This window comes from Cucumis sativus, chromosome 6, assembly GCF_000004075.3.
Source record: "Cucumis sativus cultivar 9930 chromosome 6, Cucumber_9930_V3, whole genome shotgun sequence".
Taxonomy (NCBI): domain Eukaryota; kingdom Viridiplantae; phylum Streptophyta; class Magnoliopsida; order Cucurbitales; family Cucurbitaceae; genus Cucumis; species Cucumis sativus.
The window spans coordinates 29,610,986-29,628,945 of record NC_026660.2 but is presented as its reverse complement, the minus strand read 5'-3'; the positions used below and the strand labels follow the sequence as shown (position 1 = coordinate 29,628,945).

Here is a 17,960-nt window from a genome sequence, read left to right as displayed (position 1 = left end):
AATAAAATCATTTTATAAATACTACCTTTTTTTAGGGGTGATTTTAAACTATAATTCACATTTCCCAAAAGACAAAAACAACAAAATCCATTTGAAAATAACATGATTTAGGCTAAAGTTGACAAATTTAAGACTAAAATGAACATAAAAGAATGGGTTAAACATGGGCTTAGCTAGAGTGCTTGACCTTAATCGGTCTATATTGAGCTTTATTAAATGCTTAATGGGATGTATGCCCTTGCTTAGGATCATATTAGTTCCCTAATTTAGCTAAATAAAGAAGTTTGACCTAATTGAAGTTGATATTAGTAAAATACTAGGCATGCTTCCACATGCACAGTTGATTGAGCTAAAGAATAATTCAATGTAACTCAACAATCCTAAGAGGAAGGGATTAGGTCAAGAAATGTAAAAACATCATGATGATTCCAAGGAAAAATACTCACAAAACTTTCTTCTTCTAGCTATAGAGTTGCACTTTCTGATCTAATCATCAGAGCTAGAGTGATAAGAACCACTTGGATTTCTATACTTTTTTTTATGGTATAAATTACTTTATTCTCTAAATTTACCGTATGTGAAGGTGGGTTTTGAAACCCATTTGTTTTGGAAATATTTGATACTCTTCAACTGAATCTGAAAAGTTTAAAAAATGGGGGAGGGGAAGTAGTTGTGAACTGTAAGAGAGAGAGACGAGGAAAAACTCGAGTTGCTGAGAAATTTTTGAGAAGATAGTGTTTCGGTGTGATGCTTTAGCCCAATTTCATAGTTGGGCCGACGCATGAGGCCCGGTTCGCTTACACAATTTCACATTACTTATCCTCCTCTTTTCTTTATAAAACAAATCTTATTTCAATCTTCACCTTCTAGTTTTATTTTATACAAATACAATAAAATTATAGATGGAACGAAATCGAAAAAGTTTTTCTTTTTTCTTCTGAAAAGAAAACCACATCAAACGTAACCCAGATCTGTTGCTAAATTTCGTGAGTTTGAGAGATTTGTTTAAGATTTTGATCTTCTACATCAACCCACCTTTTCATCGGCATCCTTTATCAATCTTTTTTCTTCGCTTTTTGTTAAATTTAGTGGGTGTCATCAACACCCATAAAGTTTCCAAATTAATACATGTTTACTCCCAGGTTTAATTACATAGACATTTATGTTCTCAATAAGAGAAGTTAGAGGTTTAAATATTTCATCTATAGTCAAACTTTTAATATACTCTTATGTCAATTGATTTTGAACTATATCACGTTAACATATGATATCAAATTATTGTTGATTAATCATCTATGTCCTCAACCAAAATTGCAATTTGATATTTGTTTGGCAGTTTATATTAAATGTTCCATATTGATTGCCGTGAATACAAGATAGACAATGTTCCAAAAAATATAAAATGTTTATAGACAATTACAATTACAATCATCCCTTACTCCCATCTAATTTGTTTGCTCTAAAAAAGGAAAATGCATTTCTATCCAACAGATAGTGTAAAATGGAAAGAAATGGAGGTGGCAATTCTAGTAAACATGACGTTACTGTTGGATTAATTTAAAATATGATTCACATTTTATTAAATAGTAAACACATATGCTCATATCCTTTGGTCATACCCATGTGTATTAAGCAATTTATGTCTATTGTGATTACATATTGGTCTATGATGGATAAGCGTTGAGCTTCGTGTATATATATATATATATTGTATGTTGTATCATAAATTTTGGTAGTATGTGTTATTATTTGAAGGTGATTGTTAGTTGTGAGGAATTTGTATAAGAGAAGGAGGAGAAATGGAGAAGTGATTAAAGAATGTAATAAAAGGGAATGAATGTTGGTTTTAAAAATGTGAAGTTTAGGAAAGTAGTGGATGATTCGTATGTTGGAATGGTTTGTGAAAATTATAATGTGAATTTAAATAAAATGAAAATGGGTTTGGTTGGTAGGGTAATGTATTTTTAACATTTAAAATGCAATTAAAAGGGAAGCACTCAAAATAAAGGATGCCTTTTCTGTTCTTTTCTTCTCTTTCTTTTTTCTCCCCAAAAAGGAAAAGGAAACTGCATCTTTTTTCCCAACTTTCCCAACAAAAAGAAAGCAAGATTTTACATTTATACATTTTTAGAATATGTATACATATATTTTCTTCTTCTAATTTTTTTATTTATTTTCTATTTAAAAAGACACTTCTTTTTAATAAATAAATAAATAAATAAAAGTCTTCTTCACTATATTTTTCTATACGTCTTTTTATCTCTTCTTTCCTTAGGTCAAGGCCCCACTTTTCAAATTAAAATAAAGATGAAATTTTCAAGTTTCCCCAAACCTTTGTTCACATAGATAAAGAAGAATCTCTCTTATTTGTTAAAATATGTATATATATATATATATATATATATATATATATATATATATATATATATATATATATATCCTCCATATCAAAGCTTGCTTTCTTTTCTTATCATATATTTGCAATATATGAAAGATACTTGTACACTTGTCCATAACACAAAATTCAAATTTAATATTAAAAAGGGGAAGAAAAAAACCCAATGAAAAGTTGATCACCACCCATTAGATTTCAACCATAAAATGAGGCTTTTTGGAAGAGGAGGGATATATCAACAAAGCCCTAACAAAAGCTCTCAACTTTAAGTATCAATGCAACTTTTTCACTACTTAAAAAAAAAAAATTCAAAAAGTTGAGTCTTTAAAGACGAACAATCCAAAAGATAGAGAGAGAGAGAGAGAGAGAGAGAGAAAGAAAGAAAGAAAGAAAGAAAGAAAGAAAGAATTATGTGAAACTTAAACAAGAAGAAGGAGACCAGATGCACTATTTATTCCTAAACTTCTGAATATAATCTATTTTTTGATGCTCTCTCTTTTCTTTTTTTCTTTCATAAAGAATGGAAGACTAATCAAGAGAGTGGAAATTTCCAATAAGAATAAGTTTTTGATCTCTTTAAGTTTCTACCAAAAGTACCCATTAACCAATATCACTCCTTAGATTAGGAACTACTTTTCAGATACTTTTTTTTTTTTTTGCTTTCTAAAAAAATAAAAATTTCCCACTTCTTTTTCCTTTTCCTTTTTCTCTTTATTGATAGAGAATCTGATGATGACATGAAGCAAATGATGTATATATTTTAAAAGAAAGGGGGAAAAAAAGGCTCATACCCAGTCATTCACTCTTTCCCACCATATCAATTTGACTAATTGGCGTCTGTTTTGTCCCATTGATTCTCATGTTTTACTGCTTTTATAAATTATAAAGCATTTTCTTTTTAAGTACTTTTACCTCCATTATCTCAATTCATATATAAACCCATTTCCCTATATGTCTTCTCTACACAATACACTCTTCCAAAACACACAGAATAATTTAGGGAGGTGGGGGGGAAAAAGTTCCTGTGTGGTCTCTGTTTCTCTCTCTGTTTTTACATATGGCTGAGGTTCATAGTAGCAACACCGATGGAATTAAACTTTTTGGAACTATGATTCATTTACAAACCCGAAAATTGAAGGAGGAACCAGAGAAAGGAGGATCGGTCGCCGGCGGTGGTGAAGGTGATGAAACAGAGATGAAGAGGCCGGAAAAGATTATTCCATGTCCAAGATGTAAGAGTATGGACACCAAATTCTGTTACTTCAACAATTACAATGTTAATCAGCCTAGACATTTCTGCAAGGGTTGTCAAAGGTACTGGACGGCCGGTGGGGCGCTCCGTAACGTACCCATCGGAGCTGGTCGTCGAAGAGCCAAGCCGCCGCCTAATTGCCGGACCCTTTCCGGCGAGCTGTCTGAGGATTATGGGCAGTATTACGATGCGGCTTCTGGGATTATTCATCAGCTTGAATTGGATACGGTGGAGGGGTGGCATCTGACGGTGGCGGAACAGGATTTTACCAAAGTTTTTCCTTTCAAACGCCGGAAGATTATCGGTCAACACGGTCAATCGTCTTAACTTCTTCTTCTTCTTTTTTTTTTTTCTTTGATGACTTTATGTGGAAATTAGAGATATAGAGTTTAAATTAATTACTGGAGAGATATGATAATGTAAATACATATTTATCTGTGTGGTTAATCAAGAGCTGATGATCCGATGATTCATATTGGGGGATGGGATATATGGGATTGAGATGATGAGGATTAATTTTCAAATTTGCAAGGTTTCTAAAGTGGGCTATCGAAATTAATGATAATTAATTTGAAAAAAAAATATAGCGTGTGATGCACGGCGGTTGAAATTTCTATCTCTCTTTTTTTGTTTTTTTTAATATAAACATATATATACGTAAAGAAAAGAACGAGAGAGAGAAGATATCAACTCTTTGATTAATTTCACTTTCTTTTTCCAACTAAAGAACTGAGCTTTGACAACTAAGAAAATTAAGGCTTTTTAAAATCTGTTTAATACCAAATTACAACGTTTTGTTGCAATTTATACTCCATTACATCTAATCAATAATAAAATATAATATATGATGAGATAATCCAATTATATATAATATATATAACACGAGTATCAATTTAGGGTTAAAAATGGATGGGTTTTTTTTTTCTTTTCTTTTTAAATGAAAAGTTGAATTATTTTTTAAAATCTGCCAACCATTCGAATTATGCAACCCAAACTGTAAGTGTTTGATTAGGTTAATTTCTGTAGTACTATTTTTGTGTGGCTAGTTGAGTTGAATCACAATTTAAATAAATGTTTTGGGTTTGAACCAATTCAATCTTAATTCCATAAGTTTAGCTCTTAATGAACATTGTATTTAATTGCTAAGAAATTTTAGTCAATTACTACTACTAATAATAAGTAATAAGATAAGCAAATTTGAATTTTAAGGATTGAGTTGGATTATATATGCATTGGTATAGTCAACTCTTTATATAGAGGGAGATTTAAAAGGTGTTTGGGATATGTAAATATTATTTTAAAATACCTAATTAGCTGCTATGTTTTTACTATTTATTTATTTGGTAGAGTGTTTGTTGTGGTGAAAGCTGGAGGAAAAGAAAAGTAGAGGGAGCAGTTAAGAGATATTAAAGAAAAGCCATGCGTGATTGAGTGTTCTATATAGTTTGTTAATTAAACAACAGGGCTTCTCTCAACACAATACATCGAAGGAGAAGGAGTGAGGGTGGTAACACATGGGAGATTGAAGTTAATTAGATGCACATGAATGGTTAAAAAGAATTAAACGAGAATGCCAACATCATCAAAGCCAAGCTCACGAAGAACCTCCTTGCATTGTGGAAGAGCATCCTTCTTCAAAAACCCAAGTGGATTGGCTTGACGAACAGGATTAATAATACCATTGTTACCAGTAATGCTAACTCTGGCAAAATGTCCATAACCATCGGTAGGAATGTCACTGCATTCCTCATCCGCACTCTCCAACAATGACACTTCGCAAATCTCCTCCTCATGGTCTCCGTCAACCTCTATCTTGTAAACTCCGTTCTTGTCCGTCACCCCCTCCCCGGTGAATGTCTCGTTCCCGGCATTCGCCTCCTCCCGACAAACCAATTTCACCTTAGCCCCTGATTATAATATGTGATGTGATTATTACATATATATAATTATGATATGAAAATGAATGTGTTAAATAATAACAATAATACCGGGCAAGTATTTGCTGACGCGGGTGAAGAACTGGATGCGGCAAGTGTCACAGTAGACCTTTCCCTCGATGAAGAAACGATCCTTGGAGGAGAGGGCGATGTCAAGAAAGGAGAGAAAGCAAAGGGCAGAAACAAGAATGATGGCGCATGATTTTGCCATTTCTTATTTATTTACTGTTTGTGCTCTCTGCTTTTGTATTGGTGTATTGTATTTGATTTTGGTTGAGGGATGGAAGATGGGTTTTAATAGGGGAGTTGATTGGTTGTTCTTTTGCGAGATCAATTTGGGATTTTTGTGGATGGTAGTTAATTTCGCGGGTCTTAGTATTGGAGACATCGTTTCTTTGACCTCCTCCTCTTCTTTTCTAACTGCCTCAATAATTAGTTTTTTATCAATGTATTATTACAAAAACAATATCCAAATTTTAAAAACTAAAAATTATTATTTCATTTTTTCTTTCTTTCTAGATTATATCTATAAACACTCATTTCACCTCTCAACTTTTTGAATTTACTTCTTGCTCATGTTTTTCAAAACCAAATCAAAATTTTAAAACTTAAAAATTTGTTTAGTTTTTATAATTTAACTACAAATGCCACTGTTTTAGATAAATGGATAGAAATTTGTCACTAAAATTGATAAAATATTTATATTGCATAATATTAATTTTTTTTCGTATGGAAGTGTAGTTTGTTAGTTTTGTTCTTCTTCTTTTTTTTAAAAAACCTCCCTAAATTGATACTAGCTTAATTTAAAAGAAAAGATGAAATAATAAATTAACTTCTTATGAGTATTATATTGTTGATGCCCAATAAATACAACTAGTTGACACCAAAATAAGAAAAATTGAACTAATAATGTTTCTACTATTAACTTAATTGAAGTTCAAATTTCCACTTGGAACAAATACAATTAATTTGACTCAGTAGCATACTTTTGCAGGTTGTTTTCAAAATTAATTTAAGACAATTACGATGGACAGTAATTTAAGAAAATAATAATTATGTATAGATTTTATTTATTGTTTACTAGTCATATTCTAATATTTATAATTGCGACATATTTCATTATTTTTTTAATTTAAAAATGGATGTTATATATTTAACTATTTTAAATTTAATGGCTCTCTTTGTAATTATTTATTACTTTGTGATTATGATTTATAATTAATTTACCATTTTTAGGCATATATGTATGGCAAATATATAACAAAATCCATGATATTCTAATGATGCTTATAGACTTTATCATTGATAAACTTCTACCACCAATATGGTCTACCGTAAATAAAGATAAATAAACTTTGAGAATTTGATTTAAATTTTACTATATTTATATTTTTTTTCTATATTACAAATATTTTAAATCTAATTACTATATCGTGACATTTAAAAGTATAACGATTAGATTCAAAGTATTAACATATATAGCAATATTTTAAAAAATTACAAATATACCAAATTTTGTTGGAGTTTATCACATCAAGATCGACTATAGTACAAATATTGATATATTATAAAAGTCAATCACTAATAGAAGGTATCGATGATATATTTTACTATATTTTAAACATTTTAAAAATGTTACTATATATTTAATTATAATATAATGTAATAATAACTTTATTACATTAGTAACTCTTTATTTCTTGAACTAAAGCAATTAGTAGAGGCCATGGGCCATTGAAGCTGAAGTCCGGAGGGGAAAACCTTGCCAACACATTTCTAGCTCATAAGCCTGTGCACATGCAACAAGTCGAATGGAAAGGGTGCAGTGACAATTTGAAATTTTTGTTGACAAAAGAGTTTGTAATTTAGTAGAAATAATCTAAATAAATGTAAAAGGTAGGTTCTAAATTTCAAATTTAACACTGAACTAATTAGTAGTATCGATACTATGTTAGTTTATATACATACATATATGTATGTACATTTTTTGGGTTACAGAAAGTACAAAATCTCCTAACCCTTTGTTGTATTCGAAAGTATAGTAGTTGGATCATGTGAATAATTAGATTATGTATAGGAATGAATTAATAGCTAAATTATTTTGTTTTGTTAGAAACTTTAAGCAATTTCGATTTACATTTATTTATCACATGAATTAGCCATTTACATGGTTTTTTAGTTACTGTTGAATTGATTTGATTTTTTTCTCAAAAGATACATAGATTATATGTAAATAAAAGGTGGTTAGAAAATATTGGCATGGATCAAAATGATAAATTATTCTATAACTAATAAGCTGAAGAAAATAACGACGACATTCATAAGTTCTTAGTATTATTTCTCCTATTTCCAGTGCAAAAGATAGTGTAACAAAGCTTTTCATATTTGGGCAAATTTGGAGGTTTGGATCCAAATCATTTTTGTACTTCAAAGTTTTGTTTTTTTTTGGTAAAATTGTATACATTAATTTTACAAAATTAAGTTGTTATTCACTTCAATTTACCATTCTCATATAGAGTTTGGGGTCAGAATAGGTGCAACCGTAGTGAGTAATATAGAGTATGAAGTAGAAAAGGAACAAATTATAAAACATAAATATATATCCAAATTGAAGGTCAAAATGAATGTTTGATTAGAAAGAGGATATATCACAAACCTTGCCAAACAACAGCCTCACTCAATACATGAAAGAGAAGCAAGGATTTTTTCTTTAAAAAAACAAAATGTATTTTGAAGAGTGTGAATGAATTAGTTGGGTTTTAGGGGTGGAAATCAAACAAGGATGCCAGCATCATCAAAGCCAAGCTCACGAAGAACCTCCTTGCACTGTGGAAGAGCATCCTTCTTCATGAACCCAAGTGGGTTGGCTTGACGAACAGGATTAATAATACCATTGTTACCAGTAATGCTAACCCTGGCAAAATGTCCATAACCATCTGTAGGAATCTCACCGCATCCCGTATCCGCACTCTCCAACAATGACACTTCGCAAATCTCCTCCTCATGGTCTCCATCCACCTCTATTTTGTATACTCCGTTCTTGTCCGTCACCCCCTCCCCGGTGAATGTCTCGTTTCCGGCATTTGCCTCCTCCCGACATACCAATTTCACCTTAGCCCCTGATTATGTATATATATCACATCCATTACATATAATATGAACATTTACGTGTTAAATTAATTAATTGATTCTATACCGGGCAAGTATTTGCTGACGCGAGTGAAGAACTGGATTCGGCAAGTGTCGCAATACACCTTTCCCTCAATGAAGAAGCGATCCTTGGAGGAGAGGGCGATGTCGAGGAAGGACAGAAAGCAAAGGGCAGAAACAAGAATGATTGCACACGATTTTGCCATTTTTATATTATATATATGTCTGCCTGCTCTCTGTTTTTTCCTCTTTGGTTTGGGAGGATGGAGGATTGAATTGAATGGTGAGAGAGGAGAATGTGTTTTATAGGAGGGACTTGATCACTTTGTTTTTGTTTTTGGAGGTTGAATTTGTTGGGTTTTTGTGGATCTAAGTTCTTTTAGCTGGTTGTGGTGTTTATTAGTGGTGGAGATTATGTCTTCTTCTTTTCTTCTTCTTATTAATCTTAATGGCTGTTATTAGTATTTAATCCTTAATTGACGCAATTAATTTTATATTATTGTTTACCAAATTTAGAACTTTATCAGATACGTACACTAAAACGAGCTTAGCTAGGCATATAGTTTATATATAGATGACAAAGATTAATAGGAGTCCAACTATCCAAGTTCCACTTTATAGATTTACACAAACCACCAAACACGTAATTGAGTATCGATTGCATATGGCCATATCTCCACTTGGAATTTCCTTTTTTAAAAATTAAGATTGTATTTAAATAGTGCAGTTTTGTTTCTTGTTGCATCTTCATGAGATGAGCATGAGATGAGAGATCAGATCACTTTCACCAGTTGTTCTCCTTCTCCTCTCTTACGAAAAGATGTACAAATTTATTAAAATAAAAATTGGAGCATCTGACATAAGCTCCAATGTCATTTCCAATTCCCATTTCTTAAGCTCCACACTTCATTCCAATTTTTTAACAACTGCGCTACGAATTCTTTAATTGAATAGTCATTCTTTTTTAGCTTTATGAAATAAAATAAATGGTAGAACTCAATTAAAATACAATTAAAATACAATATAACCAAACGAATCAAAATAATTTTGTAAATCAAAAGATTTGATTGAATGCAGGGAATGGTTATTGAGAATAAGTTGGGCCAAAGGCCCATAATGTGTTATGGGAAAGATTTGAAATCGGTAAAGTGTTTGAGTGGCGTATGGTAATTGAGATAGAGTGAGTTTTAGTTATAAGATATTTTAATATATGTTTTTGAGAGTTTGTGTTTTTCTATTATTTGAATATTAAAGAAATTGGGGGGTTTTTCAATATAAAAGTTAAGAAAGGAATAGGGAGGTTAATTCTCTTCTCACTTTCTTCCCTCCTTTGTCCTAAGACGGGAATCTACTTCTTCTTCTTCTTCTTCTTCTTCTACTTCTTCTTCAAGAATTCCTCCTCACCGGCATCTATACAGAAATTTGAGCCACAAGAACAAGAATATGGCCTACGATTACGGATCTATATTGCAATTCGCACCACTTCAAAGCGCTGTCGACGAAGGGTTCTGGCATAGACTCTCTTCCTTGAAGCTCAACCAGCTAGGCATCGACGATTCCCCTATCCCCATCACTGGTCTGCTTCTCTCTCTCTCTCGCTCTTTCTTTCTTTCTTTCTTTCTTTCTTCCTTCCTTTCTTCCTTTCTTTCTTTCTTCTATGTAATTCACGATTACTAGCCACCAGCAACTATCCTGTTCTTGGTTTTTTGGATTTCTTTTATATGATCTTATGACCAAAATTAAGTTTCTGGCGATCAGTAAAACTCAAACCCTTGAACCAGGAAAGAATGTTGTTGATCAAACGGAGTAGTATATTTAATGAGTTTTGAGTTTGAATTTGTATAATTTGTTTTGGCATCCTAAGATTCTAACTCCTAAAGTACATGGTTGGTTTTGTTTATATTTTGTTATTTTTCTCTGCAATCAGAAATGGAAATAAAAGATACATAACTATGATCACTATCTGTTGTTCATGCACATAAACAAGATAATCAAGAACCAACTCCTTGTAGGTTTCTTTGCTCCTTGTTCACATTCCCTACTGTCCAATCATTTGACACTTCTATCTGAGTCATTGCCTATCGAAGTAAGGAGGGACTCATCGACACCATTAACTACTAAAGGCAATAGGAATAGGTGCGCTGTTCCTGGAATTTTATACAATACTAATACTGTAGAGAGCTTCCATGCTCTTGACAGGCTTAGCTTACTAAAGTCTGAAGCAAATAAGGTATATTATCTCAAATGATTTTCATATCTTGTTACAGTACACGGGCATTGGAAATTCCAATTTCTTGTTTATAGTAAGATCAGTTTTCCGTTGTTCTGAATAGATTTGGGAGGATATTCGCAGCGGCAAAGCTTTAGAGGATAGTTCAGTACTTGCAAGGTTCCTTTTAATCTCATTCGCAGACTTGAAAATATGGAACTTTCACTATTGCTTTGCTTTCCCTGCTCTTGTTCTTGATCCTCCAGCAACTGTAGTTGGACTGACATCTGCTTCACAGTGGTTTAACTTCAAAGAGGTATGCTGGATTTTTATCATAATCTATATTATGTTGTTCAAGAGTCGAAGAGATGTTTTGATTTTTCTCTCTACTTTTTGTTTCATTGCTTAGGCTGAATCATTGTTCACAGCTTTTGGTCAGTGGCGCAGCTCAGATCTAACTTCTGGTAGGCTTGCATTCCTTCACTGTTCGGAGTTTTGTAAATTAAAAGTCAATCTTTGGTTCATTACAGTTTTTTTTGCATCCTACTGCAGACATACCTTTTTTCTTGGTGAATATTGATTCCAGTTCTCAAGCTAGCATTAAGCATCTGAGAGATTTTGAAACCTGCCAAAACAATGGGGGAAAGGTCTGTTGGGGTTACAACTCTAGTCAGTGAGGAAGTAGCCAAATTGTCTTTCAAGTCTTTACTACAGAGATAGTTTGGTGATTCATAGTGTTATGAAGTCCCATGACCATAAAATTATTAATGAAACTTTCTTATAGCTAGCTTAGTCTTTTTTTGCAGCTACTTTTTGGCTTTTATGACCCTTGTCATCTTCCAAGTAATCCCGGCTGGCCTCTTCGCAACTTCTTAGCTCTGATTTATTCGAAGTGGAATCTGAAGTCAGTTGACTTTTTATGCTATAGAGAGAACCGTGGTTTTGCTGATCTTAGGTTATCCCTTGTTGGTACAGCCCTGATTGATGATCCCAAAGGTACTAGAAGAAATTTGTAACAGCACGAGCTTTTTCTCTACTCCTTTGCAAAGTAGCGCAGCTAACTCTCTGTCTCTCTGTCTCTCTCTTTCTACAGGGTTCAGAGATCCATCCTGTATGCCTAATCCGGTTGGATGGGAACTGAAAAGAGGGAAGAAATTCTACAAAACTATCAACCTTGCAAAATCCATGGACCCAACTCGGTATATTTGTATGCACCTAGCATTTTAATGGAGGAAGATGAGGTCCAGTTATTAAGTAATATGTACTTTCTTGACAGGTTAGCTATATCAGCAGCAGATTTGAATTTGAGACTAATGAGGTGGCGTGCTTTGCCTTCTTTAAACATAAACATGTTGTCTTCTCTCAAGTGTCTCTTGCTAGGGGCAGGTACTCTTGGCTGTCAGGTTGCTCGTATGCTTATGGTGAGTGCCTTCTAGAAAGTTGTGGTCAAGTTTCAATCTATTCCTTAACAAAGGTACCTTGTAGGCATGGGGTGTACGAAAAATTACACTAGTGGACAGTGGAAGGGTAGCTATGTCTAATCCATTGAGGCAATCACTTTACACATTGGAGGACTGCCTTAATGGTGGTAACTTTAAAGCTGAAGCAGCAGTTAAAAGTCTCAATCGAATTTTTCCCGCCATGGTAAAATTTGATGCATGACCCCAATACAGAAAACTGCCTTATTTTGTCTTCTATTTCTTTCTTGCTTCTTCCTTTTTAATTATTAATAAAAAATACCTAGGAAGCTGAAGGTGTTGTGATTTCCATACCAATGCCTGGGCATCCTGTTCCAGACCATGAAGCAGCCAGCACAATTGATGATTGCAGACGACTTGATGACTTAATTAATTCTCATGATGCAATTTTCTTGTTGACTGATACTAGGGAAAGTAGGTGGCTTCCTACACTTCTATGTGCCAATGCAAACAAGGTATATTTTTGTCGTACAAGTTGTGTGCATAGGTTTCTCATACTTGGTGTCTCAATTTAATGTCTGCTTCTGATTTGAAGGTTACTATCACCGCAGCATTGGGGTTTGACAGTTTCTTAGTTATGCGCCATGGAGCTGGTCCTTCTGGTTCCTGGCATGACTCCACATCTCAAACTAATATAGCTAACCTTTCCTTAAATACTACAAACACGAGGCAGAGATTGGGCTGTTACTTCTGTAATGATGTTGTTGCGCCTATTGATGTAATATATCTAAAGCTCACGTGATGTATTTTGGTTGATTTATTTGTTTTGTGTTTATTCTCGAGTTACATGCTGTTCTTGCAGTCAACTGCCAATCGGACATTGGACCAGCAGTGCACTGTTACTCGCCCAGGGCTTGCTCCCATTGCATCAGCGATTGCAGTTGAACTTCTTGTTGGAATTTTACATCATCCTGAAGGGTAAGTCCTCGCAGACAGTGGTGATAAAGGCTTGAGATTTCTTTGTGGCTTGACTACTGAAAAGATGCTTAGGTGTGATAGTTGAAGTGGAGTTAATTGAGGGTTCAAAGTTCAAACTGAGTTTCAAAGGGGCTTGAGCATGTCGTATTGATCTTTACTCTAAACTGTGCAGAATATATGCTGAAGGTGAACTTTTGAACTCTGGGATTGCTGGAGCTTCTGAGCAGCCTCTTGGAATCCTGCCTCATCAAATTCGAGGTTTCTTCTCACAGTTTTCTCAGATGACACTTGTTGGCCGCTCATCAGATAGTTGTACAGCTTGCTCCAGCATGGTAAGTTATGCTGCTCATTTGTCCCATATTTTCTTATTTGTTCCTTTGCACTTAACATCTTTTAATTTAAATTTCTTATTTCACTTCGGGTTGAGCATTGACGCTTAACAATTCAACTTCATATTAATTCGAATACTTGAATACTTCAAACAGATTTTATTTTAATAAGTACTTACAGCAAATGTCTATGTGAGAACTTCTTCAAACAATATCATTGCTCACCTAAACTCTCCAATCGTACCTATTCAAAGAATTATTGAATTTATCTGAAGATGCAAGGGCTATAGCTCAAGTCCTTTCAGAATACAGCCGTGTAGAAACAATGATATCAAATATGTAGAGTGTTTTAAGTTTTAGAACCGCTGAATTGTGCAATATGATGATTCAATAATAGTCTAGAAAAACGGGGAGAGAGTGTAAGCCTAAATCTGTTAGAAGTTTCTTCTCGCATTTTGCCTAACCTGTTTCGTTTTGACGAAGATTAATATCCTTGAATTTTCTTGGGTTAGTTTCCCTTCCTTTTAATTTCAAAATACGGTGGAATTGTGCAGGTTGTATCTGAATACCGAAATAGGGGGATGGATTTTATTCTTCAAGCGATTAACCATCCAACTTATTTGGAGGATTTGACCGGACTTACTGAGTTAATGAAGTCAACTAGCTCTTTTCAATTGGACTGGGACAATGACTCAGATGGTAGTGGTGATGATGATGGATGTATTGAAATTTGATACAAACTTTCATCTTGCTTGTATACAAATTACATCAATTCAACAACATTTTTTTGTACATAAATACTGAACAAATGAAATTCCAAATTTGGTATGTCTTCAGTTTTACTTGGTAGGTAAAAATCTGGTTGCTTCCAGATCGCTGAATACATAACTTTCTCTGGTATTTTGTTTATTATCGTTTTAATGCTCGGTGATGTGCATAGATAATATATCAAAGATGAAATTAATATTTTAACATATTACATTAATAAACAGAACAACACAACCCAACGAAATGTCCACTTTTTACGATACCTTTTAGGTGCCTCTGCCCATAAGGCCCAATGGAAATCGATTTGTTTGTCCTTGGAATTGATAAAAACGCAACTTGTTCTCAACTAGCACCAGTGGTCTAGTGGTAGAATAGTACCCTGCCACGGTACAGACCCGGGTTCGATTCCCGGCTGGTGCATTGCTTTTTTTCCAGTGACCATTTTTGAAATGTACTATAAGCTAAGTGGTTGGATTATCCTCATTAATAAACTTATTATTAATCGTCAAAATTGGGTGAAGAGAAAAGGGATTTGAAAGATGTAATGTAATACTAATAAATAGAAGTCCTAGTTGTGTGACATAATAATAAATAATATTGGGTACAATAATTGCAAATTTCCAAAAGCCGTAGGTTATAGCCAGAGGGAGGCTTTGGTTAAAGTTGGCGCTTCCTTCAACTATATATTTTGGACGGTCTTTCAATATCCATTTTCAAGATTTCAATTCCATATGGCTCTTTCTTACAACCAAACATATCGTGCGATTAGCCTAATAATGGATTTGAATCTTTCTACTATACTTTTTTTTTTATTATTATCAAAACTTGAATTGCAAAGTCAAATTGGCTTTGCTCAAAACACAGATTGGTTGAAAAGCAATACAAGGACATTTCGTGGAAAACTTGAGTGTTCTTGGCCAAGTCTTCAAGTCTTTCTTGTGTTTGGATTAATCAATCGTTAGTGGGTTTTATGTCTCACTTTCTGTGTCTTTTCTTCTAACTGTTGTGTGTTATGAGACAATCGTCCCATTTCTACACCCCAGTTTTGAATGGGTGAATTACATATAATAATTAATGCTCAATTGGTATGTATGTATATGCCTTCAATTAGATAAATTAATTAAATGATTGAGAAATTAAAATTAAATGGCAAATATTGCAAGAACTGCATTCATTTACTTTCAAAACTCTGAAATGATCGATACACAAATCATAATCCACTTGAAAAGAAACTCCACTATGTATATAAAAAAGATTACTTCCACACAATTTTTTATTTCATTTCTCAATTACAAAACACATTCTCAAAACATTCTCCCACTCACCAACTTAACATTTATAGGGTAAAATTGAAATGCTACTTCTAAAGTATGGGTATTATATTTCTCAATTTTTTTATTAGGACAATTTGAAATCAAAATCACACCTATTTTTTTTCTTTCTTAAATCCATTTCCTTCTGATACTTCTATTGAAAAATGAATCAAATTGCAATTAATAGATAGTTTTTGTATAAAATGAATTATGTTTAAAGATCATTTTTGTATAATGCTATAGACATCTAAAGCAAAATATCTTGAGAGATGATTGTTTTTTTTTCTTTCTATTGAGAGTATACCAAATTGTAACTACCCATTAGACAGAAACAGAAACTGGCAATTGATCTATATAGTGAACTCCAACACCAAACACTATTTGCCATTGATTTTGTTTATCTGGGTTGAAAGTAAAATAATATTTGAAGATTAGGTCATTTAAATATATAATAACAATATCAATAATAAAAAAGAAGTAAAACATTTATAACATGCATGTGTCATCATACAATAAGAAAAGAATTGCATCCATTTTAATACGTTGGTTGCGACTGTGGCACACCTCATAAAAGCACCATATTGCACTTTTCGGCCGTCCTTTTATTTCAAAATATCACTTATTAAGGATAAACATTACTCTCACAATACATTATAACATTATTCGATAAAACTATCATAATATATTGATAAATGTATGTGAAAGATTGTAAAAATAGAATTTCAGAATCTACCTTCAGGCTTCAACAGTAATGATATAGTAAAATTGTATTACGTAATCATATATTAGAATTTATCTCTGACCATTATTTTGAGTAATAGTATATAGGATTACCCTGTCTTCATTGAACACATTTTTTTTTCCATTATCATATAGAAGAAGAATCTATATTTGTTTGGCACCTGGACAACTTTGGAACCCTCCAAATGAGAAGTATGCAGAAAGAAAATGGAAATTAAATAAGATAGGTAGTGGAAATATGATGTGGGGATAGGCATTGAAATTTGCAAGAAAGAAGTGTATCCCTCTCTTTCTCCCTATTGCAAGTCCACCCACATTCATACCAAACATTTTAGAGTGGTCAAAATTGGTGATTACAGAGTCAAACATTCTTCCCATTAGTGCCCTAATATCTACACAATCCATTATTTGAAGTTCTTTGTAAATCTTTATCATTAAATTATAATCATCTCAAGTGTACTCAAACCAGGATTAAAATATAAAAATTGATATTCAAACATCTTATTTTTCTTTATATACCTAAGTTTTTCTTGCATGGCTAGCTAGGGTTCGTTTATTTTTATGATAAAAACAAATGTTCGTTGTAGAGGAGATTTGTATTGTTAGTTTTAGGCCATGGTTTTGTTTTTCAAACTTGAGAAGTAAAATAAAAAGGAAGTCAAAAGGACATACTTTATAAAATCAAATTTCTATATCCACAAAAAGAAAGGTTAGTCCCATGAAAATTTTGGTTCCTTTTTTTTGAAAAAAAGGTTGTAGCAATTGGTTGACTTATTTCATAGCTTAATAGATACATTTAAATGAAATAAGAAAGTAGAAAATGAGAAATACAATTAATGAACAAATAAGAAAAATGGGTGTTAAGATAGGACAATCTCTTGGTATAGACTTTTAGGATTCATAATTCAGAATTTTGTTCCCATTTTTAGCTGTAGCCTTACCGACAAAATCTTTTAAACTTATTTAAGAAATTTAATCTACTTATTAACAATTAATATCAAGAGATCTGTTCTTGATGCCTCCATTATTACACTAATTCCTCCCGGAAGCAAAATTTATTTTCTTGGAACATGAAACGTGGTTTCTTTAATCACGTCCGATCTACACCCCAGACAATAATTAACTTATAAATATATTGTTTTAGGGTTAATTAAAAAAATGTTCATCATTATGGTATTTAATTTGTTTATTCCTGTCATTGTAATATTTGAAATCTGGTTTTAGTTCTGATGCCGTTTGCAAAAAAGTTGACATATAGTTATGAATGAAGAAGGACAACATTTTAATGATGAGTAAAGTGGTAGAAAAATTAACCAAAAAGGGGGGAAAAAACGAACAAAAGACAATTAGTTTATAAAGAATCTTAATTTGAAAAATATGAAAAGAGAGGTACATGAACCAAATTAGAAAAAGATGAAAAATGATAAATTAGTATTAAGGTCTGAATAATTAATATGATTAGATGATCTA

The 17,960-nt window shown here is 32.7% G+C and overlaps 3 protein-coding genes and 1 non-coding gene across 5 annotated transcripts; 3 read left to right on the top strand and 1 right to left on the bottom strand.

Moving 5' to 3' along the window:
- Positions 1-3,324: 3,324 nt before the first annotated feature.
- Positions 3,325-4,261, top strand: LOC101215015 (cyclic dof factor 4). Its single transcript, XM_004134613.3, has one exon. The coding sequence runs from the start codon at positions 3,453-3,455 to the stop codon at positions 3,972-3,974; it is 522 nt and encodes a 173-aa protein (XP_004134661.2). The 5' UTR covers positions 3,325-3,452; the 3' UTR covers positions 3,975-4,261.
- A 790-nt stretch (positions 4,262-5,051) lies between these two features.
- On the bottom strand, positions 5,052-9,049 carry LOC101215258 (olee1-like protein). The gene is made up of 2 exons (XM_031886616.1): positions 8,781-9,049; positions 5,052-5,554 (listed from the first exon to the last, which is right to left on the bottom strand). Exons 1-2 carry the CDS (start codon positions 8,938-8,940, stop codon positions 5,208-5,210), a joined length of 507 nt encoding a protein of 168 aa, XP_031742476.1. The 5' UTR covers positions 8,941-9,049; the 3' UTR covers positions 5,052-5,207.
- Positions 9,050-10,023: 974 nt separating this feature from the next.
- On the top strand, positions 10,024-14,525 carry LOC101215499 (ubiquitin-like modifier-activating enzyme atg7). 2 transcript variants are annotated; one of them, XM_011659945.2, is made up of 14 exons: positions 10,026-10,310; positions 10,747-10,964; positions 11,068-11,259; positions 11,353-11,407; positions 11,496-11,590; positions 11,750-11,939; positions 12,037-12,142; positions 12,220-12,364; positions 12,429-12,587; positions 12,688-12,876; positions 12,957-13,139; positions 13,224-13,339; positions 13,512-13,671; positions 14,223-14,525. In XM_011659945.2, exons 1-14 carry the CDS (start codon positions 10,178-10,180, stop codon positions 14,400-14,402), a joined length of 2,121 nt encoding a protein of 706 aa, XP_011658247.1. In that variant the 5' UTR covers positions 10,026-10,177; the 3' UTR covers positions 14,403-14,525. The 2 variants fall into 2 exon arrangements, 1 of the variants encoding a protein (XP_011658247.1); XR_004217764.1 differs by lacking the exon at positions 14,223-14,525 and having other exon boundaries at positions 10,024-10,310; positions 13,224-13,411; positions 13,512-13,654.
- A 260-nt stretch (positions 14,526-14,785) lies between these two features.
- TRNAG-GCC lies at positions 14,786-14,856 on the top strand. The gene has a single exon. It is a non-coding gene; the product is annotated as a tRNA-Gly (tRNA).
- Positions 14,857-17,960: the final 3,104 nt, after the last annotated feature.